The 27,938-nt window shown below is 47.5% G+C and overlaps 1 protein-coding gene across 5 annotated transcripts; it reads left to right on the top strand.

The window, feature by feature from the left end:
* Positions 1 to 331: 331 nt before the first annotated feature.
* On the top strand, positions 332 to 27,286 carry LOC119859991 (dimethylaniline monooxygenase [N-oxide-forming] 2). Of its 5 annotated transcripts, none has more exons than XM_043491228.1 (9): positions 332 to 576; positions 12,144 to 12,281; positions 13,162 to 13,341; positions 13,875 to 14,037; positions 15,441 to 15,586; positions 16,638 to 16,837; positions 18,562 to 18,914; positions 19,391 to 19,463; positions 25,951 to 27,284. In XM_043491228.1, the coding sequence occupies exons 2-9, from the start codon at positions 12,150 to 12,152 to the stop codon at positions 26,378 to 26,380; spliced, it is 1,677 nt and encodes a 558-aa protein (XP_043347163.1). In that variant the 5' UTR covers positions 332 to 576; positions 12,144 to 12,149; the 3' UTR covers positions 26,381 to 27,284. The 5 variants fall into 5 exon arrangements, with proteins under 5 accessions (XP_043347163.1, XP_043347165.1, XP_043347166.1 ...); XM_043491230.1 differs by having other exon boundaries at positions 12,065 to 12,281; XM_043491231.1 differs by lacking the exon at positions 332 to 576 and adding an exon at positions 608 to 835 and having other exon boundaries at positions 19,391 to 19,498; positions 25,951 to 27,286.
* The last annotated feature ends 652 nt before the right edge of the window (positions 27,287 to 27,938 follow it).

Raw genomic sequence — 27,938 nt, 5'->3', positions numbered from 1 at the left:
ATTTTACGTTGCCTGGCTTACCTATACTGGTTGCAATATTGGAGACTTGGATTAGGATGGGTTGGAGAAGATAGATTTCCTGTCTGGCCTCTCTCAGTCCCAAGAGAGAACAAACAGGTAAACAAAGAGCACAAACAAAAGCCTTCCCACCCCTCTCCCCCCCCCCCAAGATTTGAAAGTATCTTGTTCCCTTATTTGTCCTTTGGGTCAGGTGCAAGCCAGGTTAGCTGAGCTTCTTAACCCTTTACAGGTAACAGGATGTTGCCTCTGGCCAGGAGGGATTTTATAGCACTGTATACAGAAAGGTGGTTACCCTTCCCTTTATATTTATGACACTATGGTTAGCCATTCAGAATTAGTGCATTTTTCCTTTTTTCTTGAGAGCGAATAGGAATGCATTTGAATTTCAATGCTACACAAGGGGAGGGAGGGAGGGTGTAAAGATCAGAGGAGCTGAGGAGTGAATGAGCTGTAACCATGTGGACTTTACTCTCTAATGTAATCTATAACCAGACAAACTTCACCCAAAACCCAGTCAAACGCAAAACAAAAAAGACACCACATTGAACCAGAAAGGTGAGTTTCTTTACTTAGAGTCCTTATTCCCGACTGCATTTTTCATGCTTCAACAATCAATCCGCAAACTTGGCTGTGTCCAAAACCCCAGGGAGGACTGTGATTGGCAAGTGTGAAAGAAAGATGTGGTGGGGAAATATTATGCTTTGTTTGAAAACTACTTGCTGCATACATACAGAGCAACATTTCTGTATTAATTCCATCATGTGCTGAAGGCACACATCCAGACGCGTACTTTTTGCTACGACTTTGGATAAATGTAAGTAGCTTTTTTTTTCCTTCTATCTGTTACTGCTTCTGTTTCATAAAAGAGAGACAAGATGGGTAAGGCAGTATCTTTTATTGCAGCAACTTTTGTAGGTGGAAGGGACAAGCTTTTGAGCTTCATGGAGCTCTTCCGCAGGGCACTTATGTTCTTAAAATGACACTTACTGATATAGTTTATAATACATATGTGTAGCTAAAGTTGTATACAAATTATGGAGTAAAATAAGTCCCATTTTCAAGTGACTTGGACACGTAGGAGCCCAAGTTCCATTGACTTTCAATCAGATTTAAGCTCCTAAGTACCTACATTCAGTTTGAAAATGGGACTCAGTAAAATTGTTCAAAGTGCCCATAGTTCCTATGGAACAAGAAGTAATTAAAGTTGTAGGTAGTTTTCCTTTATATGCTCCATTTTTTTTAATTGCCTTCTAACTTTCTGGACAGAAAAGTACTAAACTTCCCCTGAATTATCTCATGATGTCTCAGATTGGGGAATTTGCTTAGCAAGTGTCAAATAAATCATTTTACTTCTTATCTCCCTTCAACTGTTGATTGAACTAACCAATTTGTTTGACATCTGGGAAGTTTACTATAGGGTATGAGACTTTGTCTCTTACTCAGCAGTTGGAAAGTGATGGATTAGATATTTATTTGCTACGTAAGCAAAAATTACACGTTTTCTATTTTTTTTTCCCCCACAAGGTCTTTTGCTATTGCTTTATTGGGTGCCTTAGCAGAAACTCAAACAGTTGAGAACATGGCAATGTACAGTTTTATTTAATCTTAACGCTGAATTTCCTGGGTTTCTAATGTTTGGGGCTTTTTTGTAATAATGGCAATATTTTTGCCATGTTACTTAACCTTTAAATCACTGATACATGCTCTCATCATTTGCTGTGGCTTAACAGTTTTATTGCCTGGCCTTCCTTAGGTCTCTAGGATGGCGTAGACCCTCTGGGTTAGTCCAGCACTGGGTCAGTATGGTACTATGTGAGTCCTTACTTTAAAGACACATGGGCCCCATCCTTGGCCATGCTAAAGCAGCAGCACAAAGCAACCTTAAACTTGGCTTAAAGGGTCAGGGGCTGATTCCTCCAGCTTTGGGGAACCTCCAATGGTACAGGGTGGTAACAGCTTCAGTGCTGTCCCTGGTACCATGGAGCAGAGGGTCTGGCTATGGTAAACAAGAGGGGCTATCCCTGCCAACCAGTACAGCTCCTTTGGGTATGAGTAGGCTTTGGGATACATTATTTAAATAATGGTTTATTGGGTATGGGATTTTTTTTTAATGAACAAATTAAAAAATCCATCAGAATGCTGGGAAGAGGCTTTGGGACTACAAGGCTAATAAACAAGCTAGGCTATTGCAACCAGGGGCCCTCCACTTCCTGTGCTTTGCACTTTGTTCCACTTCCTCGTACCTGTGTACATAGGCATTCAACTCTCTTGGCCTAAGGCAAGGAATTGTGCTGCAGAACAGCATCGGGGAACCCCACAAAGGCTTGCTGGTGGCCCACTGGGTGAGAAACACTGTGCTATGGAGTGTAGTCCTAGCAGAAAATTAATAGCTGGGTTTAATGAGAACTGCAGTGAACTGCACTTGCTGCAGGAAAAGTGCTCAGCTACTCAAAAACTCCATCCTGCACAAATTCCCGCAGATGCAGTCAATGAAGCACCAGTAAGGAGCATTATGTTATCAGAAACTCTCCATTTGTTGACCATACCATTAGGTCAAAGATAAGATGAGTCACTATGTTTGGATCCAGTCTGCCCAAATGTCAGGGGTTTGGTTTGGCCTGTTATAGAGAGGAGTTAGCCATCAAGGTCTGATTCAGATCCAAACTCCAGGCAGATTCAGATGCAGGAGTGCAGTTTATTCCCATCTCAACACAGCAGCATAATTTCTATTACCATCTGAACCCTGCCTTTTCAAATTAACCCTTTCCCAAACCACAGTTGTCTTCTCTTGATGTCTTCATGCTTCAGTTGTTTACACACTTAGCTGATTAAACTTATTAAACTCGGTCACTAGTAAACCACAGAATGTCATCTGAGACCATTCTCTCTTGGCACTTTCACCGTAAGTTCTGGTTTCTCTCCAGTTATCAAGTGCAAAACTTGAAAGGGCGAAGGAATTCCCTTTCCCTCACTCTGTAAGTACAAATTATTCATGAAACTGTCTCAACAAAGGCAAATGAGAAGGCTCAAATGTGATTCCCCAGGATGAAAAAGAAATAACCAGAACGCCACATTTTCAGGAACGCTGAGGTCCATAGATCCCATTGGCAATCAGGCCACTTCTGTGTAGTTACATGTGACCTTTGCAGCCTCTTTCACCTTGATCTTTCAAGTGCCTGATGGCAAGCTGTATTTATACAGTGCCCCATCAGTGTAGAATCTGAACACCTCATAATCTTTGATGAATTCATCCTCACAATACCCTGGGAGATAGTGTGTTCTGTTCTCCCCGCTGTACAGAGAGGGAACTGACACACAGAGTGACGAAGGAAGTCACCCAAGGTCACACAGGAAACCCATATTAAAAAGAAACTTGAACCCAGGTCTCCTAAGTCCTAGACTAGCAACCTAACCACTGGGCTGTTCTTCCTCTCTGCTACTTTTGCCTTTTGCATCTCACTCCTATTATGTTCCCCGTTCTTCTGGACTGAAACGAGGGCAGGTGCTTATGTTGTTAACTTGCAGGCCTTTGCATGAGGGTCCCTGAGGAGTCCTCTCTCCTCAGACAGAAGACTGTGTAAATTGTCCAAGACAAGCCAGTTGTTCTTTCTTAAAAACAAGTTTTCTGTAGAAAGTTACAAGCAGTGATGAGCTGCCAAAATCTTAACAACCGGTTCCCTATAAAAAGTTCTGATTTAAGGGATGTGCCCCAGTATGTATTTTTTGTACCAACAAGGTTACCATACATCCGTATTTTCTGGACGGTGATTTAAGAACCAAAAAGCCTGACCTGTCCGGGGAAAATATGGATGTATGTAAACCTGCCTAAAGTTCTTTGTTAAAAAGATGGGCCTGAACTAGAAATGAGCTCCGTTTCACATGTGGGTCCCCGCCACTCCCTGGGGTGTGCTAGGGTGACTAGATGCCCGATTTTATAGGGACAGTCCCGATTTTGGGGTTTTTTTCTTATATAGGCAGGGGGTGCGGGGGTGGCTGGAGACAGGGGCTGGCTGCAGGCAGGGAATGTGGGGGTGACTGGAAGCAGGGCAGGGGGTGTGGGGGTGGCTGGAGACAGGGGCTGGCTGCAGGCAGGGAATGTGGGGGTGACTGGAGGCAGGGCAGGGGGTGTGGGGGTGGCTGGAGACAGGGGCTGGCTGCGGGCAGGGCGTGCAGGGGTGGCTGCAGGCAAGGCAGGGCATGGCTGGAGGCAGGGCAGGGATTTGGTGGTGGCTGGAGGCAGGGGCTGGCTGCGGGCAGGGCGGGGGGTGGCTTTGGGCAGGGGGTGTGGGAGTATCTAGAGGCACAGCAGGGGGTGGCTGGAGGCAGGGGCTGGCTGCGGGCAGGGCGGGGGCTGGCTGGAGGCAGGGGCTGGCTGCAGGCAGGGCAGGGGGTGCTCACGGGGAGAGCAGCAGGACCCAGCCCAGGCCCAGCAGAGCAGCCGGGGACCCACCAGCAGCATCGGGAGCCCGGGGCCAGGGGTTGGGGGAGCAGCAGCAGCAACAGGGCCCATGCCCAGGGCCAGCCCACATGGCTCCCACAGCGCAGCGCCCCCGGCGGCTGGAGGAGGAATTACATCACTTCCCGGCCAGAGCCCATCAAAGCCTCAGCGCCCCCTGCAGGGAAGCGGGTTAATAACCGGTTCTAAAACTGCTTCAAAATTTAACAACCAGTTCGCACGAACCAGTGCGAATTGGCTCCAGCTCACCACTGGTTACAAGCATGCGGACAAACAGAAAACAAACTTAAACACTCAACACTGCTCGGGGTTGCCTGGCCCCAAGGCCGCCCCAGGATAGTCTACTTCCCGGGGCAGTTACAGGAACCTTTTCATTCTCTTATAGCAACAATCCTCCTGTGCCCCACGCTGGTCACAGCTGACTGTCTGTCCTTGCCGGCTTCCTGCTGTGCGAATGTGTCTTGTTTTAAGTGGAAAAGGCACCCTGCTATTCCAGTCGGAATCCATTATCCTATTGCCTAATATAGGAGTCCTGGTTAGCTAACGACCTCCTATTGTCAAGGCAGGCAAACGCATTCCAGACCTACTCCATATGGGTGATAGTTTGAGAGCTAGATGATATCCCAATTACAGGACTGGCTGCCGCTCTTTCACTTTTCTGGTCTCTCCGAGTTCATCCCCTCAGGCACCAGGCTTCTTGCCTTCACCATTCCTGGCGTAGAATCAGCCGCTTCACCCTCTCTTGAGATTGGGCGATAGGCTACAGCACCTTGTGTGACAACCATGTTTATGCAACAGGACCGACTAGGTTCAGCACCCGGGGTCCTTCCCTTTGGGAATCTGTGACCAGTGTTCGTACAGTCAGGGCATTCGCTTCACCCAAAGCATCGTCTGTTTTGCAGCAGAAACAAAGCCCTGAGAGAAAAAGGATTGAAAACAGCCTACACACATCCATCTTGGCAGTCCATCCTACCTATGTGGTGGATGGTAACCTAATGTTGAGGTTGCTGGCCCCCTACTGGAACTTAGTGGGTTAGTGAGACTTTGGCTGGCCCTCTCCCACACCAGGAGAAAGGGGAAGGGCCAAAGAGGACTCAGGATCCTGAGACTGATAGTCCCCAGGGCCATTGGGGAGAGGCTTGTTCTCCAAATCAGCCAGCTTGACAGGGTGAGCCGGCCAAAGACTGAGTCAAGAGCCTGGGCCCCTTCCGTGTGAGCTGGGGCTGCCAGAGCAGAGCCAAGGAGATAGCAGCAGCTGGAGCTCAGTTGGAGACAGCAGCAGAAGCAGCACTGAGCTGGGAGGGCCAGAGCTGAGCTGGAGGCAGAAGTAAGCTAGAGAGGGAGCTAGAGCAGCCCGGAGCCAGGAGCTGGGGCAGTACAGATCAGCCGAGAGTGAGCCAGGGCTGAGCTGCAGTGGGAGCCACAGAGCCAGAGCCAGAGAGCGGCCACCGGATGGGTCACAAGTAACGCTGGAGCGGAGATCGGCGAGCAGCTGAGGAGTGCGATGGGGGACCCTGGGCAGTGAGAGCCCAGAAGAGGGAGATGTCACCAGACAAGAAGCCTTGAGGCTGGAGTTGGAAGGGGGGAGACATGCCCCTGGATGGGAGCGCCGATGCTTGGAAGAAGGATCTCACTAGAGCCTGAGAGCGTGTCTCCACCACCAGAGCAGTGTCTGATCTGTGGTATCACCACAGTACCGCCAGGGCCTGGTAGGGAGTCCTGGGAGGTGTGAGGAACAGACTGAACTTTCCTTATGTCCCAGACACTGCTATTCATGGTGTTCCCCATGCCCATGAGGGGCCTGCTTCCTTTAACTGTTTCCATTCTTCCAGTTGCTCTTTAATTGTATTTGGTTTAAACTTAGAGCAGTGCTGAGTGTGTCAGGGAAGCAGCCAGTGAGGAGAGAGGACCCCGGCATGGGGACACCCTAGCCCCTGTCCTGAGTGACCATGACATAATTGGGGGTCGAGCCCCACAGGAATTCTGGGCTCAGCCTTGTTGGGGTAATGCAGACTCTGCCACACAGGAGAGTGAAAGGGGAGCCCTTGAGGTCAGGCAGGCCTCTGGGTGAAGGGAGTGGGAGCGAGGATTCAGATCCTTTCACTAGCCCATTTCACCTGGGTAGTGCAGAAACCAGGAAAGTTTCCCACAATAGCGGGACCATTACCCCGGTTACACTAGGCAGGCTTCACTTCTTCAGGCACCCCTCAGCGGGTGACTGGCTCTCAGTCGGATTCTCCCACACACAACTACTGCTCCAGCCTGGAGAGAAAGTTCCTTTGTCTTCTGTACTCATGACCTGTAAGGGACTGCAAAAGACTTTGTTACGGCCTAGCCAGGAAACTTCCGCTTTCTCGAGCTGAGAGGTTACTGTGGAACATAAATAGCTGCTTCGTTATTGTAAAATAAAAATAGTTCTTAAAAAACACAGCTGCTTTGCATAGCCCTTCGCCAAGTAGTAAAAAGCCCCCCTTTAAAAAAATACCTAATTCTATATTCATAAGCTGTTTTATATAGTGCTTATTAACACTTACTCTCTGCCCCTCCGTTGGACTCCGTCCCAGGCAGAGCTCCGGTGTGCTGAGTTCCCCACCTTCGTAACTGCAACGCTTAAAGTCCCCGTTGCAAGTGAGTCACTAACCTTCAATAAAGCCAATAACTCACAGCTGTGTGTAAACATCGTTACTCAAAGTACTCCTGCCAGGCCTGTGGTGTTTCGAGCACCTTGGCCCAGAACATTTGGCGCAGTGAGCAGAGTACTCTAAAAAGCAATGCCGCTTTAGCCAAAAGTAAAAAAAATAAAAAAGCCGTCGCTGTTCCTACAGTGCATACCAAAATGGCCCCCGACGAAGTGCTGGGGGCCAATAACGCGAATCATGACTGGGTGGGCTGCCCCGGCGGATTGGCCAAAGTTTCAACAGGCTGCGGCGGTTACGCCCGTGCAGCTAATAAAAAAGTTACAACCGTTACGAGCGAACCGGCGCTCTAAAGCAAGAAAGCGAGCAATAAAAAAGCTAAGGTGGCTCCTGCTAACCGCCGTCCGAGCCCAAAATAAAAAGGTGCTCCGCTTACAGCGAGCACTAAAAAAAAAACCTCAAAAATGCACGGCGCAGGCTGAGACCCAGGCTGTAGCTCAAAAAGTCGACACCTCTCAAGCAAAGCGCGCCCAAGAGCTAACACAACGCTACAAAGTGTTAGTTGCCCAAGTAACAAATAAAAGGCGCCTCAGGCACGGGCGGCAGCTGGTCACCACCACCCAGGTGCGCGCGGTGACCGCTGCCCCCTCCTGAGACCCCAAGACTTAAAATAAAAACATTTGGGACTCCTCGTCCTCAGACAAAAGGGGGGAGGAGTCCCCTGCCGTAGCTCTGGCGCACCCAGTCCAAGAGTTGCGAGTGCAAGAAAGTGCCCTACAACCAAAAGTTGTCCACACATTTAAAACAAGTAAGTTGCAAAAAATTATAAAAACCTTCCAACAAAAGCCCTAAAAAAGCATCCTGCAGTAGCTCGTAAAAGTCTAAAACAATGCAAGTAATACAGTTTTGTTGCTTTCTTATAAATTTCAACAGTTAAAGATCCTATCGCAAAACTCTCAAGTACGTGCACAATTGGCAAATTCGCTGCGGCCGCAGGCCAAAAACCCTTTGTTGTACCGCTGGATGGCGGCTGCAGTCGAGGCAGCCTACCCCTTAGTAAAAAAGTTAAAAGCACAGGCGCGCCCCTAAAAAACCGTTCCAAAAAAAGTGCAAGCTCTCTGTCAATTAAAAATAGCCTGGGCTGTCTCCACAGGCAAAAAAATAAAGCCAAACAATATACCAGTAACAAAATCAATTAAAGCCACAATGTTTAACCCTAATGCCTAACCCCTAATAAGTTAAAACCTTCCCTCCTCGCAGTCATCATGGCAAAAAATAAGTGCATAAAAAACTTAGCAGCCACCCTTATGCAATTAAAGGCCGCCTTGGCGAGCACTAGACCAAAAGCCATACAGACTGCAAAAAAGCAGCAAAGCAAAAAACAAACAAACAAAAAAATTGCAGGTGCCTCAAAAAACCTTATAGCTAAATCTCTTACAAGCTAGTGTCTCTCACAAAAAAAATCAATAAAAAGCCAACAGCAAACTTATATAAACAATAAATGCAGCTACCCTCTACCAAACATAATGCCAAAAAAAAAAAATAAATAAAGCAAACCAAGCCAGCGAAGCCCTCTGCTCTGCCAGCCAAATAAAAACTGCCACGCCCATATTAAGGGTGTGGCAAGTTCTCTGTTCCATGTGTCGCGGCGGCCACACACAAAAAAAGGCAAAAAACCATCGCCCTTATGTACTCCTAGCACTTTGCTGGCCAAAAAAAGAAAAATCCAACACATGTTAACATTAATAAATACAAACAGCTACATATTATACAAAAGCCTCCAAACCTAAATAACTGCGTAAAAAGCAAAAAGTTTAAAACTCGCAGGCCAGCCCCTGTAGAGAGCGGCGCTCTAGCAGCAACTCCTGCGCTATGCCCAACAAGCCCCTCTGGCCGTGCAACATGTAAACGCCCACACAAAAACTAAAACCTCCAAGGCCCACTAAAATGCAGTGGCTAATGCAATAAAAGCCAAAAAAGCCCTGTGTAATCTGTTCCCTTTACCTCCCGTAGGTCTAAAAACCAGCACCCCGAGCAAGACCAAGTAACACGTATTAGCTAACATGTAATAAACAGTACCGCAGCAAAAATCACAAGCCGCCATAGTCCTCATCACCAAAAAAAAATAAACATACATACTCCCAAAAAAAAAAAAAAACTATCCCTGCATGGTCTCGCTCTCCCGTTTGTCATGGCGCTCCTTATAAAAATCACCGCTGCAAAAGCTACCACCTCCTCCATAAATACCTGGTTAGTCTTAGACCAAAGTGCTATTAATGCGACGTCATTTTGCTTACCGCGTACATATGCCATAAGTATCATAATAAAAACCTGTTTCATCAGTGTCTGCATAGATCTAACCCTCGTTCAGCACTATTCCTTACTAAAAACAATTAATAAAACTATTACATATACAAATTTGTATGCTTTAAATCCTGCCCAATACAATGTAAATGAGTCTGTGTATTCGTTCCGTCTTCTTAGCTTGTATTTTTGCTGCCTTTGCGGCCATAGCCTAGTTTCCCAGTGCTGTGTGCGGTTTTCCCTCTGCACTGCATTCTCATGGTCCTTAGTGTCGCTCAAAAAAGCAAAAAAAAAAAAAATGTAAGGGACTGCAAAAAACTTTGTTATGGCCTAGCCAGAAAACTTCCGCTTTCTCGAGCCAAAAAGTTACTGTAAAACATAAATAGCTGCTTCGTTATTGTAAAATAAAAATAGTTCTTAAAAAACACAGCTGCTTTGCATAGCCCTTTGCCAAGTAGTAAAAAGCCCCCCTTTAAAAAAATACCTAATTCTATATTCGTAAGCTGTTTTTATATAGTCTTATTAACACTTACTGTCTGCCCCTCCATTGGACTCCGTCCCAGCCAGAGCTCCGGTGTGCTGAGTTCCCCGCCTTCGTAACTGCAACGTTTAAAGTCCCTGTTGCAAGTGAGTCACTAACCTTCAATAAAGCCAATAACTCACAGCTGTGTGTAAACCTCATTTTTCTCAAAGTACTCCTGCCTGGCCTGTAGTGCTTCGAGCACCTTGGCCCAAAACAGACCCCTTTCTTTTCATGGTCCCAACCAGTTCTATAGGTTGCCAGGAGGCAGAATCTTCAAAAATAATAGTTTGGACATTGATTCTAACAACCCTTAATTGTTTACTGAGGGGTGGCTTATCCTGAGCCATTCTTGCTCTTTCTGCTTGTCTTTTCTGATAGGCCCCTATTAGACTAACCCACTATCTTCCTACAGTGACCATCCCAATAACCAGGTCAACCTACAGCATTCATAAATTATTGCAGAGCAGTTCCAAACTGTCACTGGATCTTAATGGCCATGTCTCACCCCAATGGTCACTTCATCCCCTGAGTTGCGTCTAAAAGTGCCTGGGAAGCTTTTCCTCCACAAAAGAGCTTCCACCCTTTGCCTTTCGCATGAGTCCTCAAACATAATTTTAGCAACTGGCCATATGGGGCAAATCCTGGCCCCATTGAAATCAATAGGAGTTTTGCTTTTGACTGCAGTGGGACCAGGATTTCATCCATAAATCTCATTGGTCGTGGACTACATCCACCCTGATCGAATTGGCCCTGTCAACAGCTTATGCTCAAATAAATCTGTTAGTCTTTAAGGTGCCACCAGACTCCTTGTTGTTTTTGTGGATACAGATTAACATGGCTACCCCCAATACTTGTCATCCATAAATCTTAGTTTGCTGCTGGGCCCACTTACAGGTTCAAGAGGCTGACTTCACGCAAGCCAGACTTGAACATTTTGGCCAGGGTTTAAAAGACACCAGTGCCTGGTGCTGCTAGAAAAGCAGGGGTGTTAAATTAACCACAGTTGTTAGTCACAGATGGGCATTGCCTTTAGTCCTAAGGACATTCTCCCTGCTAGGGCCAGCCTTAGGGGTGGGCCACCTGGGCCCAGGGCGCAGTGGTCAGGGGGGTTCCGTGCAGCAGTACAGAAGCACACACTGCTGGCTGGCAGGGGAGTGCCACAAATCCGCAGAGGCAACGCATGGGGTGGGGAAGTGCCCGGATTTCTCCCTGCTTCCTCCCCGCGGAATGGGGAGGGAGGACGAGTGGTGATGCACAGATACTGCTCTCCCAACTCCTCCCTAGGTGTCTATGAAGCGGGGGAGAGTGAAGAGCAACATCAAGCATTCCATGTATCCAGGTCATTTTCCCCACCTGGGCTGTGCTGTGAAGCGAGCATCAGGAGCTGCTGCCCTCCCCTTATGCAGCCCAGGTGGGGAAAGTAATCTGGATTCAGAGAGCCCTGATGTTGCTTCTTGTTCACAGCCCCTTAGGGGGGCACAAAGGAGCAGCATTTGAGGTGGGAGCGAGCAGCAATGCCAGCCACTCCATGCATCCAGGTCAGTTTCCCCACATGGGCGCAGCAGGGGTTAGGGGCACAGGGGAGCGAAAGGGTTAGGGGTGCAGAAGGAACAGTGCAGCACAAAGTATGGATGGCAGTATACCATATACCATGCCACCCTTATTTCTCCGCTGCTGCTGACAGTGGCACTGCCTTCAGAGCTAGGCGCCCAGTCAGCCGCCACCACTGTCCAGCCACCCAGCCAGTTCTTAATTTGTGCAGGGGTTTGCTGAGGCTGAGTCGCGGCACCTCTTCCAATACAAATTAAGCATTGAAGGAGGCAGCAGGGGCCTGGGGGGTGGGGAGCCCACAGGAGCTGGGGCAATGGGGCAGAGCACCTTGCCCATGGGGGCCAGGAACACCAAATACAACCACGATTTGAGGACTTCAATAGTTCAGACATAGGTGAGGTTTTTCGTAGGAGTGGGTGGGTGAGATTCTGTGGCCTGCGTTGTGCAGGAGGTCAGACTAGATGATCAGAATGGTCCCTTCTGACCTTAGTATCTATGAATCTAAACCTTTGTCCTTTACTGAGCGGCAGAAATTCCAGCTACTTAATCATTTATTTCCCTGCCGTACTCCAGCTTAAGCTCTTACAATGCAAGGCACTGAGGGAGTTCCAGAGAGCCACTTTGACACCAACTTGACTCTCTCCTGATACAGCACAGCATGGTCCAGAGGGTGGCAATCATTGGAGCTGGGTCCAGTGGACTGGTCTCCATCAAGTGCTGTCTGGATGAGGGGCTGGAGCCCACCTGCTTTGAGCGAAGTCATGACATCGGGGGCCTCTGGAGGTTCACAGTGAGTGGGATTTCCTTATCCAGTGACTTCTTAACAAGGTGTTTATTTTGGACAAGGCTATGTGTTGTTTTGAATATTACCATAGTTTACATTTGCAGCCAAGGAAGAGACTGTACCCATGGACCTAGGCAAATTTTCAGACCTGACTCATTGGGCTTTCCTTTCTGACTTCACAGGGATAAGCAGATGGAACGACAAGAGCCATAGTCTCTGGCATACATGTATCTACTCTTCCCCGGTAAAGTCAGTACTTACACTGGAGCAATGCACCAGAGTCTGGAAATCAGGTGTATCCAGTCCCTCAATAACACCATTATAAAGACAGGGATATGAGGAGATTGAGGGCTTGTCTACATGGGGAAATTGACCAGAGTAGCTACTGCAAAAAAAAAAACCAAAATATTCTGGAATAGCTCCCCATATGGACACACTTACTTTGGAATAAGCATGTCTGGTTTGTTTTTGTTGTTGGGTTTTTTTTTTTCTGTGTTATCTGAATCCACTTTGAAAGTGGATTAAGGTAAACCAGAAAAGGCACTCTTCTTCCAAAATAAGAGTGTCCACATAGAGTTATTCCAGAACAGCTATAGCCCTTTAAATTCACCCATAGGCGCCAACTTCTCCTGGCACCGGTGGATGCTTGACTCCCCGCCTGCCCCTGCCCCGACTCCCATGGAGTCGGCACCTATGAATTCACCCCCTACCTTATTCTGGAATAACTTCCCAGTGTAGACAAGTCCTGAGGTGGTGGCATGGAACCCATATGTCTGTTCTGTGTACCAGTGGGCTGTTTAACCCTGCTTTGATGACCCAAGTCAAGTAAATCCCTCTCAATTAGTCACTTTTTGACCACATATTGTGTATTTTGCATTTGACACAGGAAGCTGGGAGGATCAGCGTCTACAGATCGGTGATAACCAACACCTCCAAGGAGATGATGTGTTTCAGCGACTTCCCCTTCCCAGAGGATTTCCCCAACTACATGAACCACTCCAGGCTCCTGGAGTATTTCAGAATGTACGCCAAGCACTTCAGCCTTCTCAGATACATACGTTTCAAGGTAAGAAGGAAGTCAAAGATTTGTGTGTGTGCAGTGCTGCAGTTGACATGCCAGGCCTTCAGATCTGGCCAATTTTGGTGCAGGACCCAAAGAGGTGTGGGGACAAAGACGGCTTAACATTTAATGTCACCTTTGTGCTCCCCCAATCCTGGAGGTAGCTAGGCTGGAAGTCTGACCCCAGTGCTAGTGAAAGGAGGCTCAAGGCTGCCCTAATCTATGGTGGCTGGTGACAGGTCACACCCCTCAGCTACCGTTTTCAGCTCCTTAGCATCACTGCCTTGGTACAAAGGGGCTGGAGCAGGGGTCCTGCATACTTACAGAAGAAAGAAATGTCTGTACTTCCAGGCTTACCCGAGCACTGAGGCCCAGATCCTCAAAGGTCTGTAGATGCCCAGTGGAGTTCAAAACTCCCAGTGGGATTTAGGAACCCAAATATCTTTGGGGATCTGGGTCTAACCGTTCACACATGGAACCCATTTACCATAAAGAACAATCCATAACAGTGTTTTGATTTTCATGTGATTTCCTGTAAGACCACAGTTCACAGCATAAGGAAACGCCCAGATTTCTCCACCACTGGCCAGTGGGATGTTGTCACAGAGACTGATGGGACGGCTGAGTCGGCCATTTTTGACGCTGTTATGGTTTGCAGTGGCCACTATGCAGAGCCCCATTTTCCACTGGATTCTTTCCCTGGTAAGTCCTGCATTTACGGCTGAACATATTACAGAAAGCTACACGGCTTGCAGGGTGAAATTCAGCCCTGGCGAAGCAGTCTGTGGCGGGATGAATACCAGCATTAGTGAATAAGGTGAATTCATTTATGGACTGGAATATGACTCTCTGTGTGCTTCCCTGCAGTGCCCTGCCTGTGTCCTTCTGTTCTGCCCAGAAGAGATGGTCTCTGTAGTAAGAGGGTATTTTATTCCTAATGTCCTTTCAGCCCTTGCCTCGCTAATGAGGCTGCCAATGAGCTTATTAATTAGCCCCAGCTGTGAGGGTTGTTTAATGTGAGGCAGGTAAAGCACAAACTGAAACTGACTGCCTGAGGGGTCACCAGTATGACATCGCAGAGTAGAGCTAATACACAGCTTCCCAGACCTACAGGGAGAAAACGTATAGCTTTGCAATTAAGGAGAAAATCAGTCTGACCCATTTTCCGTGAGTTTTCTGCCATGCCTCACTTTGGGAAGCCCCACGTGCAGTGATTAGAATCCACAGGGGGGAAGATTTCATAGCCCCTTAAAGGAACAGGCAATTGGCTGCACCTTCTCCCATGACAAGATGAAAATCTAAAGGGCCAGATCCTCAGCTGGTGTAAATTGGTATAGCTATTGAAGTCAATGGAGCTTTGCTGATTTATATCAGCTGAGGACCTAGCACAGAATTTGCAAAAGATTCTGAAGGATGATGATGGAAAGCACTAATATATAAGAAAAACAATGAGGAGTCCGGTGGCACTTAAAAGATTAACAGATTTATTTAGGCATAAACTTTTGTGGATTAAAAAACCCCACTTCTTTGACGTAAGTGGGGTTTTTTACCCACAAAAGCGTATGCCTAAATAAATCTGTTAGTCTTTAAGGTGCCACCGGACCCCTTGTTGTTTTTGTGGATACAGACTAACACGCTAACCCCCTCTGATACTAATATATAAGCTAAGACAATTCATTGTTATTATTTGTATATATTCCATGATCTCTGCAAACCCCAAGGCCTGAGTTGAATCTACTCCACATGAGAGGAGCATGATGAAAATGAAACATTGATGTCAATGTATTAGCAACTCCAGATTTAAAAAGGTGGCATTGTCTTGGCATAAGAATAAAAACCAGGGGACCCAGAAGGATAGGGTATTGGATCCTTTCAGAGTACTAAGGGCTCCACACATCACCCAGTGAAGTCAATGGAAAGACTCCCATTGATCTCAAGTGCACTTGAATCCGACACTTAAGGAAAAATGGTTGGACACGAAGTGGGAAGACTAGCGTCATTCAACAGGAATTAAGGGTCAAAAGCTATACTGTCCAGGCAGAGTTGTCTCAATGTAACAAGCACATTTATCTAATGGCAGGAGATTCTCCCTGCTTTCCTCACAGGTATAGAAAATCGCTTTAGAGGCCAGTACCTCCACAGCTGGGAATACAAAGACTCTTCCAGTTTCCAAGGGAAGAGAGTTCTTGTGCTCGGTGTTGGGAATTCTGGAGGAGATATCGCCGTGGAGATCAGTCGGGTGGCTGCTCAGGTACAGCTCTGGGATGGTGTAGAGATTTGGAGTCTGAGTTCCTCATGAACACACACTGTCACTTTGGGGTGACTGTAACAAAAGTCCATGGGCCACAAGCAAAGGCAGATCAAATCCTGGGCAGCACCAGCCATGCTGATCGTGGTTTCTCTCTCAATACTATAACTGCAATATCTACTGTTACTACTTGTAGAGTGAGTTGCCCCAAATACACATGCTACCCTTTTGAAAGCAGAATGTATGCAATTGGCAAAGAATTCTAAGTAGATCAGAGGTTCCTGGACAGAAAGCACCTCTTCCTGAGACCACCAACCATCCCTTCCCTCCCTGACAGTTTTCTTCCTTTAATTCCACCATCCTTTTTTGTCCTATCTCACACCTACCCAGTTCCATCTCCAAAGTAGCTTTGCTGTTTCCAGATCAGCCACGTGCAACCTGGCACCTTCAGTCCTAGATGTGCCCCAGAATCCTTTGTGTAGGCTGCGAAGGAGCCTTCTTTGAAAGAATTGGAAGGCAGAATGTTGCAAAGGTTTCACTGACAGTCCTGCACTCATGAGCAGGACCTGCGACTATTCTCCCACCCATCCCCCAAGTCAGGAAACATAACTAGTATCTTGAGCTCTTCAAAAACCCTAATTCCTACCCTTGAAAAGTGCCTCAGGAAGGATGTCAGACGATATTAGAATGGCGTGAACAAATTAGTAGCCAAGGACATGCCGAGATTAGGCATTGCCAAGTGCACAGAGGTTCAGATCAAGGGCTATAAAAAGATACACTTCAATTTCCTGGACTGTTCTGCAAGTCAGTTCAGCAGATAAACTGGTGGTTTTGCAGCCACTAGGAGTCAGAGAGAGACACTGAACTGATTTGTTAATCTGCAGCCTGGTTCCTTACCCCAACCTCCTTATCTTGGGATATTCTGGTTAGCTCTCTACCCTTCCATGCTGAAGGTCTCCTAGCAAACATGCATGATATGATTTGACAGTGAGAACAAAAAAAAGGAAACCAGATTCCCGGGCAATAAATTTCTCGGGCCTCAATTATTTTCCAGGTGTTTCTCAGCACCAGAAGTGGTACGTGGGTGACTAGTCGTATTTCAGGCCATGGCTTTCCTCTTGACATGATGCTCACCACTCGCTTTCACAACTGTCTTGAAAACTTCCTCCCATCAGCCCTCATGAGACTGCTAAGGTTGAAGAAGTTCAATACATGGTTTGACCATGCAAATTATGGCTTGATTCCTCAGAAAAGGTGCTTGCTTTGCTTTCAGTGTAAATCTCCTGTTTCATTTGGGGAATAGTTACAGACTAGCAAAGCCCTACATTGCTGTGCTCATAGGCACTTCTAGTTTAGGGATTAACACCTATCTGCCAATGGTGGCAATTTTTCACATTTCTTTCCATGTCATACTTCTGTGTGAATCTGTCCTTACCAGCCAGATTGACAGCTGCCTCTTCTGGATAACAGTGTAACAGACTCCCATTTGAATCTATAATTTAAGGACTTAGAACATTACCCTACAGAAGGCAGGAGACTGGATAGCTCGGGAGTAGAGTTAGGTGAATATTTTTATGCAAACAGTTTTTTCACTGCAAAAATGCAGATTTGGTCAACTGAAACTATTCATTAATTCGGGTCGAATTTGACAAATAGTTTCGGCCAAAAAATGAAAAAAATAATTTTTTGGAAAAATCAAAATGTTTTTATTTTAGCATATTCAAATTGAAATGTTTCCACTTTTTAGAAAGTGGTTTTCTTTTGGAATTTATGTCGATTTAATTTTAAAAGAACATTAAAAAAAACATTTAAACCCCCCAAACTAAAAACAAAATGAAAACAATTGTTTCAGGTTGAACAAACAAAATGTTTTGTTCAATCTGCAACTATGTTTTGGGAACTGTTTTGGGATGAGGGTTGTTTTGTTGAGGGGGAAAAAATGGTTTGAGTTCAACCTGAAACTATTTTTTTTTTTCCAATTTTTCTGTTCAACCTCCAAACTGAAAAATGAGTGATTTGCCCAACCCTACTGAGGAGGCTGACAAGACCCTTTAGCATCTGGGGCAGTGGTTCAAATTCAGCCTAGGTCAGTGACAGGAATTTAGGATCACTAAGTTCTGAGTGCTGTTTGGTTGTCTACAGCAGTGCTTCTCAAGCTATCTGATGTGGGGGACCAGCCATTTTTTTTCCAATGTGCGTGCAGACCAGCAGCCGATGGCTCGCAGACCAGCACTGGTCCGCGGGCCACCGCTTTGAGTAGCACTGGTCTACATGATGTGAGCTGCTGGCTCAGCTTTCCACTCAAAGAAACATTACTATTGACATGAAAAACACCATTGTAAGGCTAGATTCTCCTTTGCACAGCCTGAGCAGCATGAAGAAGATGGAATCTGATTACACCTGGCCAGCTGACTCTCAGTGGGCATGAAGCCAGCACAGCCAGCTTCTCCACTGACCACCCTACCCACAACCCAGGTGGGATGAGGGTTGGATGGAGCACAGCTCTGTTCCTCCTGGCCCAGTTGCAGTGTGGTGCCTAGGGATCAGAGCCAGCTGTCATAAGTTAGAGCAAAATTAGGCAGCTCTAACTTATGCCACAGCACCTTGAGGATCACGAAGCTATACCAGCTCACCAACCATTCCCCGTCCTCTTCTACATGAAGTACACCTTGATGCAACAGAGAAACTAGCTGAAAAATGGTAGTCCTAGCTGGTACTGGAAAGACAGATCTGGATTCTGCCTGCTTCTACTTATCCACAGAACAGGGCAAGTTCCCTCCATATTTCCCCATCTACACACCTCACCCCTGAGCACCTACCTGCTCCATGTCTGGTCTTACCCCATTAGCTCTTCCACACCTCACAATTCATTGTAGTGTAGCCAGAATTCCAGCTCTGCTTTGGTTCTTTATCACACCCCATGTCAGAGCAAACACTGCACTCAATCTCTCTCTCTCTCCCTTCCTTCTATGTGGCAGTCCAAACCTAAGCTTAATTGTGAATGACGAGCTGCCAAGCTGCATCCTCTGCGGTGCTGTTGTGGTAAAACCAAATGTGAAGGAGTTTACGGAAAGCTCAGCTGTCTTTGAAGATGAGACCGTAGAGGAGAACATCGACGTGGTGGTCTTTGCCACTGGATACACTTTCTCTTTTCCCTTCCTTGAAGAGTCTGTTCGCAACATCTGCAGAAGCAAGTACGCCCTTTACAAATACATCTTCCCACCCTCTCTGGAGAAGCCGACGCTGGTTGTCCTTGGCCTTATAGAGCTAAATGGCTCCATCATGGCAGGAACGGAACTCCAGGCTCGCTGGGCCACAAGGGTCTTTAAAGGTAAGCAGACTGAGGGTTTGTCTGCACTGCAGCTGTACTTCCTAGCTCGCACAGACATACACACGCTAGCTTTGATCTAGCTGGTGCGTTAAAAATAGCAGAGTAACCACGGCAGTGTGAGCTGGCCACCTGTGTACAGTCCCAGCTAGCCTCTCCCACCAGCCGTGCTGCCATTAGTAGAATGTGACCCTAGACAGAGCATAATTCCACAAAGAATCAACACACTAGCTTCTCTGCGACACATGACTTAGAGCCTCAGCTGTGTAAACTCACCTAACACTGCTTGTTTCAGTGGAGAGGTGTTGATTTGCACCAGCTGAGGATCTGGCCCCTAATATTTAGCTCAGCTCTTACTAAATATGTCCAGCCTCCGATGTAATCAGTGAAGGAGCTCAGAGTGGACTGACTGGTTTGAGGACTTCGGGATCATCTGTGAAAAGCGCTAGTAAGTTCTCTGGTTTCTCTTATTTTCCCAGGGTTGAACCAGCTTCCTACTGTCAGCAGGCTGATGGCTGAAGTTGCCAAGAAGCAGCAGCATCTAATTAAACAGTACAAAATGCTACTTATTCTATTCCATATTCAAGGCGTGATGCAGTCAGTAATATCACTGCTGAACAGGGGGAGGTAGCCCCTCTGTCCCTGTCACCAGAGCCTCTGAGTGCCTTGCAGTATTTTGCTGTATTTATCATCACAACAATGCTGTGAGGCAAGGCAATGCTGTTATCCCAATTTTACAGATGGGGAAACTGAGGCACCTCAGCTAGAGCTTTCAGGAAGTGAGGAGCCTAAATACCTTTGAGGATCTGGGCCCTCGAGACCAAGTGACTTGCCCAAAGTCACATGAAAAGTCTGTGGAGGAGCAGGGACTCAGGTCTTTCAAGTTCTAGACCCGGGGTTGGCAACCTATGGCACACGTGCCAAAGACAGCATGCAAGCCAATTTTTAATGGCACACTGCTGCCTTCCGAGTCCCAGCCACCGGCCCCACTCAGCCCGAACCCAGGCTGGCAGCGGGCTGAGCGAGGCCGGGGCCAGGACCCCGGTAGGCAGCAGCGTGCCGCTCTTCTCCGCCATCCCCGCAGGGTGACGAAGCTTGGTCCGCAGCGGCTGCTGCAGGGCAGGCAAGCTCCCCCCTCCCCCGCCTCTTCCCCCAGCGTGCTGGGTTCCTGCCCCTCCTCCTCTCCCTCCCTGCCGCCGATCAGCTGATGGCCCTTGCGAGGGAGGGGGAGAAGCAGAGCTGCAGCGAGCTTGCATCTCCCGGGAGGAGGCGGAGAAGAGGTGGGGACAGGGCCTTGGGGAAGGGAAGTGGAATCAGGGCATATCCCCTCCCTCCCCCTGCCATGAGCCGCTCTGGGCAGGGGGCTGGGAGCACCCCCACGACCTCAGCCCACACCCCCAGCCCCCTGCCCTGACCTCTGCACCCCCCCACACACACTCCCAGCCCTCTGCCCTGACCCCTTCACCCCTGCACGACCTCAGCCCTGACTCCAGCACCCCCCACACCCCATGCCCTGATTCTTGCACCCCCCACATTCCCACCCCCATCCTGAGTACCAAATGGGAGCTCCTGCACACACACACCCACATTCCCACCCCCACCCTGAGCACCAAATGGGAGCTGCCCAGGTAAGCGCTCCACACCCCAACCTCCTGCCCCAACCCTGAGCCCCCTCCCTAGTTCTAGCTCTTGGCCAGGCCCTACACCCCAACCCCCAGCCTACTCCTCCACCCCCAGCCCTATGCTCAGTGCGCTCCCACCCTCAGCTCAGTGCAGAAAGAGAGGAAGAGAATGGGCTAGAACCAGGGAGAAGGTAGGTACCCACTCTGTGAGCAGGGCCAGTATCCCAGACCGGTAGCGGGCTGAATGGCAACAGGCTGAGCCTCTCAGCCCACTGCCAGTCTGGGGTCCTGGCCGCTGGCCCCGCTCAGCCTGCTGCTGGTCTGGGGTTCTGGCTGCCAGCCCCTGGCCAGCCGGGGTCCTGGCTGCAGGCCCCGCTCAGCCCACTGCTGTCCTAGGTGAACAGAACCCCAGGAGGGCAGCGGGCTGAGCGGGCCAGCAGCGTAAGATCAGCATTTTAATTTAATTTTAAATGAAGCTTCTTAAACATTTTGAAAACCTTGTTTACTTTACATACGACAATAGTTTAGTTATATAATATATAGACTTATAGAGAGAGACCTTCTAAAAAACGTTAAAATGTATTACTTGCACGCAAAACCTTAAATTAAAGTGAATAAATGAAGACTCGGCACACCACTTCTCAAAGGTTGCCGACCCCTGTTCTAGACGAACACTGACCACTGGACCATCCTTCCACCGACTAGCTAGATTAATAGAAAAACTTTTTAGTGCAATTTTTTCCCTATCTGTTTGGGTTTTGGCTTTTAATTCTCCTTCTGTGGAACCAAACAGGTGATGAAGAGAGTCAGGGAAACTCTTCTGACAGAGGCTATGTCTCCACTGCAGTCAGAGGTGTGACTACAGGACATGTAGACATACCATGTTAGCTGTAATCTGCTGCAGCAGCACAGGTTAGCCTCCCACGTAAGTAGCCAGGGTGCCAGGTGGGCTTGTACAGGCCACGCTGAAGCCCATGCTGCTGCAGCTGGACTGCTACTGGTACCAGCTAGCTCGGGTGTGTCCACACATCCTGCACTGATGCCTCCAATTGCAGGGAGACATGCATTTCTGTGGCTAACAGGACCCTAGAATGCCATTAACCAACGCTCCTGAATAGAGTGGGGTTGGACTCACAGGAGTTCATCTGAAACATTTCTTTTATTTCATTCATGCCCTCCTCCAAGTTTTTGAAACTGAATGAAACTGAGTTTCACACAGATTCAAAACCACCCAGAAATGGCACCAGTTTGACACAATAGCACTTAAAATAGATCCATTTGTGCTGGGAAGCAGATCTGAGTGAGCTCAAAGGGATCACAAACTTTGACAAACCTGGACCAGAGCTTGAGTTGCAACAGAACAAAACATGTGAGCTTTGCACAGTGTGGGATTTATTTGATCCGGCTCTAACCCTGATACAGACTGACAAGGCTACCACGCTGAAACATGAAGTCAATGTTTTCCTCTATAGCAGTGGCACCATCTTGTGGCTAGAAAGAAATGGCAGCTGTTTCCTATGCCTGGATTCCACTTCTTTCTAGTTCAGGAAAAACAGGAGTGAGAGTCAACCACTGACTGTAAAACTGAGAGTTCTCATTGCAGCCCTGTCTGATGCTAGAACAGTGTGTGCAGCATCCTACACTAGTGCCTGTTAAAACGATGCCTGCCAGGATTAGTGGGGGATCCTCTGGCAATTACAACACTGCATACAAAGTGTCCCTCTAGTAACCACACCTTAGTTCTGGGGGGGATCCTATCTGCTGACCCCATTTAAGTTCCAAAGGAATTTCCTTTCATGACCATGCTGGAGCTCCAGGAGGACCACTCTGGTCCGTGTGCTTTTCTGGCTATGTTGCAATTCTCACTGCTTCCCTCTCTGTACCTGGAATCCAGCTCAGGGAGAAAGTGGCAGGGAAGACATGACAACAAAAATCTTCTCATGTGCTTAAAGCATGGGCAGTGGGTATAATAGACCAGGGGAACCTCTAAGCCTCCCCAAACAGGATGTGGTGTGCCTCCCTCTGGAGGCATGCCACTAGTCTACTGCCTTTGAAGTGCCGACACCAAAAGGGCACCCGGGCCATCGCCTTGCCCACACTCCACCTGAGGCCCTGCTTCCGTATCCCACTCTTGCCCCATGGCCCTGCCCACACTGCTCCTCTTCCCATCCCCGCTCCACCTCTTCCCCCCCCGCCCGCCTCTCGCGCCTCTTCTCCCTTACCCTCATGGTCCCCCCACCCACCGTTCATGCCTCTTCACCCCCTGAGAGGCAGAGAGGCTCGGGGGAGAAGGCGTACAGTGGCGCGAGCAGCGGGGGGGGCCTTTGAAGGAGGGGGCAGAAAGACGTGAGTGGTGGGGGAGGGCTTGGAGGGGGGGGCCGAGCAGGAGCAGGGCCTGGGGCAGAGTGGGGGTGGAGTGTGGGTGGGACCTTGGGGGGAAGATGCCTCGGGGCGGAGCCTCAGGGCAGAGCAGGAGGTGGAGCCACGGTCCAGGCACCAGTGGCCCACCCAATTCTAGGGAGCTTCCAGCACTCAGGCCCAGCCTCCCCAAATCTGGGAGTCATGCGCCACCCATGGCTTAGAGAGAACCATAAAATATGGAATTGTCCAGGACACTGAGAATGATCTTTAAAGGTCCATTTGCTTGGGCATTATAGACTTTGATCTATGACCTTCAAAACCCATCATCTCAACAATTGTCTCTCCTTCACAAGGACTGAGGCCTTGTCTTCACTACAAAAAAAAGGTGTGTTCTTAACTCAAGCAAGAGCTAACTCAAGGCAAAATCCTAGTGAAGACAAAAACTATATTAGAATTGGAAAAGGTACAAAGAAGGGCAACAAAAATGATCAGTTTCCATCTGAGGAGAGATTAATAAGACTGGGACTTTTCAACCTGAAAAAGAAATGACTAAGGGGGAATCTGATAAAGGTCTATAAAATAATGACTGGTGTGGAGAAAGTGATAAGGAAGTGTTATTTACTCCTTCTCAGAACACAAGAACCATGGTCACCCAATGAAATTAATAGGTTTAAAACAAACAAAAGGAAGTATTTCTTAACACAATGCACAGTCAACCTGTGGAACTTGTTGCCAGGGGATGTTGTGAAGGCCAAAACTATAACAGGATTCAAAAAAGAATTAGATAAGTTCCTGGATGGTAAGTCCATCAGTGGCTCTGAGTGTCCCTAACGTCTGACTGCCAGAAGCTGAGAGTGGCTGAGTGGGGATGGATCACTCGATGATTGCCTGTTCTGTTCATTCCCTCTGAAGCACCTGGCAATAGCCATTGTCAGAAGACAAGATACTGGGCTAGATGGACCATTGGTCTGACCCAGTATCGCCTTTATGTTCTTATAAGGAAGTCTGTAGTTTTCACATGAGTTGGCAGATTGAGCTATACTTAAAATCTAGACTTTAATTCGACCTGCTGCCACATGTGAAAATTAAAAACAGCCTTGTCCTCACTAGCATTTCCCCTTGAATTAGAGTATGTCTTCAAGGCAGAGTTATCTGCATTGGAGTTACTCTTTTCAAGTTAGCCTGGCTTGCGTGAAAGCGGCCACACTGAAATAACCCACCAGCTGCTGTCTCACATTGGCTCTGTGCTCAGGAATTGTAACCCCCCTTCTGGGGCACCCCTGATCTCCAAAGGCAGTAGAGGGCTTGGTTCCTCCCTCCTTCAGTACTCTTTGACACACACCCCTTTGGGACCAATGGGATCTGGTTCCTGATGAAGCGTGTCTCCACCTATTGGCTGGTGGTACAGGTGGCCATGCTGCTAGGACCTCTAGGAATAAGTTAACTAGTGTAGTAACTATGCCCAGATAAGAATGACAATTGTTCATTTCCTGGAACAGGAAAAAGGGGAATTAAGGAAGAAGAGGAGATCAGGAGACACACTTGGGGATGGCACTAAAATGGATCGCTGACCTGTGTTACAACAATGGCCATTCCCAAAGTCTCCTTGGGCTCGGTTCGCACAGTGTGGCTGGAGATCAAGGGGCAGGCTGGCATCACTATGGGCAATTTCACAATTGGCTGATTGGTGTCCCAAGCGAATCAAGCCATGGCTGATTCCTGGCCTCCAGTGCAGAAGGGGCCTGTGGGCTCTGTTGTCTTCCAGCTCTGAGAGTTGCCACAGCTTCTGGTTGTTCAGGCTTCCTGGAGCAGTGCGGGGCCTCTGAGTCAGCTTCAGGCTTCTAACCAGGAGAGTCAGAAAATGGCTTCCCTCCATGCAGCCAAAGAAAATACATCCCTTCCCCTCCCTCCCAACCCCCCCGCAGGGATGCTCCATCTCTGAAGTCACACAGAGGTCAGTCTGGCATGTCCATGAAGCTTCTGGCTGGGCCCTCTAGCACAAGCCAGTAGGAAGGCAGCCTCGGTCTCCACACCGTGATGCTCCCTGCGCTGCTGCAGCACTAGACTGGCAGAGACTACATCCATACATGGCACAGTGACTTCTGGGAACATATCCCATGATTCTTTGTGCTGCAGTAAACTGAGTTGCTCTGTGAATTGTGGGAGAACTTGTCTGTCCTGTCTGAACACACAGGGGAATTGTGGGAAGGCACTGGACTATTGGCATTCGAGGGGAGCTAGCCTGCATCCACACCACAGAGTAGTTGTGTTAGTAGATGGCAAGTTGTGCCAAGGTGAGTTTTAGCCTATAGGGACTAACCAACTCAAGTTAAAAGCATCACCGCACTTTCTGCGTGAATGGGACTCAAGTGAGGAGCAACATTCAAGTAATAACTCAAGTGAACTTTGTAATGAAGACAAGCTCTTCACTAACTCCAGTGAGCTAACACACCTCTTTTTTTATATCGTGACAACAAGACCTAATGCAGAAAGAGTGAGGATGTATTCCAAATCCCAGTGACTCACACCTACTCATGAAATAACTTGTGTAGATCTCATTACCTGGGCTCTGGTTCAAATTAAGATCAAGTTAGTGATCGAGATAAAAAATCACCTAACTAATGGCTGACAGTGAACTCTTGTGAGATGAGTAGATGATCTCAGTCTAGCTCTTAATGAACTGGTGACAAATGACCTGAGCAGAACAAAGCAGGCAGACAGAGGTGGGAGTATATGGTCCCTTATCTTTTTAACTCTCCTCAGAGGGGAACCTTCTTAACTATCATAGCCCTTCTCTGTATCTTTTTTGTTTCTGCTACTGTCTTTTTCAGATAGGGTGGCCAAAACTGAACCAAGATGAAGGGCATAAGTTGATGTATATAATGGCATTATGTTTTCAGTGTTATTCTATAGCCATGTCTTTAATGGTTTGCATGTCTGACCATTTGCTCTGGACAGAGCTTTGTATTAATCAGGGAAATGGGAAGGAGTTTCAGTCGCGCATTTTGGGTTTACACAGAAATACAATAACCTCTTTATTTTATTTCCTAATGAAGGGGTCTTTCCAACAAGAAGAGCAAAACCAAGCTGAGTTACATTGGCTACATGGATGAAATTGCATCATGTATTGGTGTAAAACCCAACGTACTGCTGCTATTCCTGAAGGATCCCAAGCTGGCCCTGGAAGTTTTCTTTGGTCCATGCACCCCTTGCCAGTATCGCCTGGCAGGACCAGGAAAATGGGTAGGAGCCAGAAACACTATCCTGACCCAGTGGCACCGGACTCTGAAGCCCCTGAGAACTCGAGTCATCGATGATTCTTCCAATCACTCTTCGGTTTTCCACTTGCTTACAATTCTTGGCCTTCCTGCACTCCTTTGTGCTGGTTTATTTATTTGTAAATATTCCCCTCAACTGTGGCTTCCTAGGGTAAGATTAGGTGTTATTCCCATATGTAAAATGGGCTTTATGAAAGGAAGGCTCTGAGTAGCTGTTGAAGGTTCTAAGCTGTGCTGCTAGAAGACAATAACTTCAATGACTGGAACCATTCACCAGTTCCCAGAAAAATTCAGACTCTTCCGCACAGCTCATCCCAATCAGATTGACACCGGAAACCACCTCTGGCCTTAATACTTTGAGAATACACACACTCACTCTCCAGCTAATATGAAGTTGGTCCTGAGATCAACCGCTGGCTGAGGAAGCCCTGACAATGCAGAGCTAGAGAGAGCAACAGAGACTATAGGGATTACCAACTCAATCAATGCCTCAGATTATTACAATTGAGATGTCAGATGTTTTATTTGTCTTTTACCATTGACCCTACCTGTTTACTGACGGCATATTGTTTGTCTTGGATTATGAAAATAGACTAGTCAGCTTCTCTTTTGTACAGAGAGAAGTTGTATAGATAAGTTTCTAATCACTTTCATTTTCTGATTCTTTCCCATTTTGTACTTGCTACCTGGTGAAGTGTTTACCTTAGCAGATGAGTCACACTCCCTGGTGCCCTGCACCTTGTGTAGTTATTTCCAGCAAATAATTATCTTGACTCAGACCCCACTCAACATCAACCTGGGTTTGATTTACTGCAAAGGCAATGGAGCCTTCTGAATTGGTTTTGTACCAGACATGGAATTTGAGTTGCAGCAGAATTTCAGTGGCATTTTAGAGACAGTCCATTATGTCAATATCGGCATCCACAAACCATGATAAATATTGTTGAGGATTGCCAAATGATTCAACTTCCTAGAGGTCTTCGTGCCTTGAACATCGTCAATAAGAACACTGTGGCTTGGCTCGATCAGATTGCATATGCAAAATAAATAAATAAAATAAATTTCCAACAATACAAAGAGGATGCAAATCTTTAGCGTTCTGATTTTAGTAGCATTTTACATTCATTTGGACAGAGGCAGGACTAAGAATTATCTAGACCATCCCTGAGAGGTGTTTGTCTAACTTGTTCTTAAAAACCTCCAGCGGTGGAGATTCCATCACCTCCTTAGGTAATTTATTTCAGTGCTTAACCACCCTGACAGTTAAGAAGTTTTTCCTAAATCTTCCTTGCTGCATTTTAAACCCATTGCTTTTAGTCCTGATTTCAGTGGATAAGGAGAACAATTTATCACCCTCCTCTTTATAACAACCTATTACGTACTTGAAGACTAATATGTCCCTCCTCAGTCTTCTCTTCTCCAGACTAAACAAGCCCATTTTTTTTCAATCTTTCCTCATAGGTCATGTTTCCTAGACCTTTAATCATTTTTGTTCCTCTCCTCTGGACTTTCTCCAGTTTGTCCATGTAGTGATTCTGTGGCTGTCCCTCCCCATCAGGCTCAGAGGGAGGCTACTCTGTCTCACTATGTCACTAAGGGAGTCAGTTAGCAGGCTAGGGCTCTGAACCTCTGGGTGGGCAAAGCAACAAGCAGACTTTAGCCCAAGGCCTCCTGGCTTGGGAATTCAGCAACTGACAGTCTAAGAACTCTGACCCTTTAGCTACAACCTTCATGCTGGAGCATGCAGCGATCACCATCTGGGGCTC

This window comes from Dermochelys coriacea, chromosome 8 (genome assembly GCF_009764565.3).
Source record: "Dermochelys coriacea isolate rDerCor1 chromosome 8, rDerCor1.pri.v4, whole genome shotgun sequence".
In the NCBI taxonomy this organism is placed as follows: Eukaryota; Metazoa; Chordata; order Testudines; family Dermochelyidae; genus Dermochelys; species Dermochelys coriacea.
Note: the sequence above shows the minus strand (reverse complement) of the source record. Positions and strands in the feature narration are given on the sequence as shown.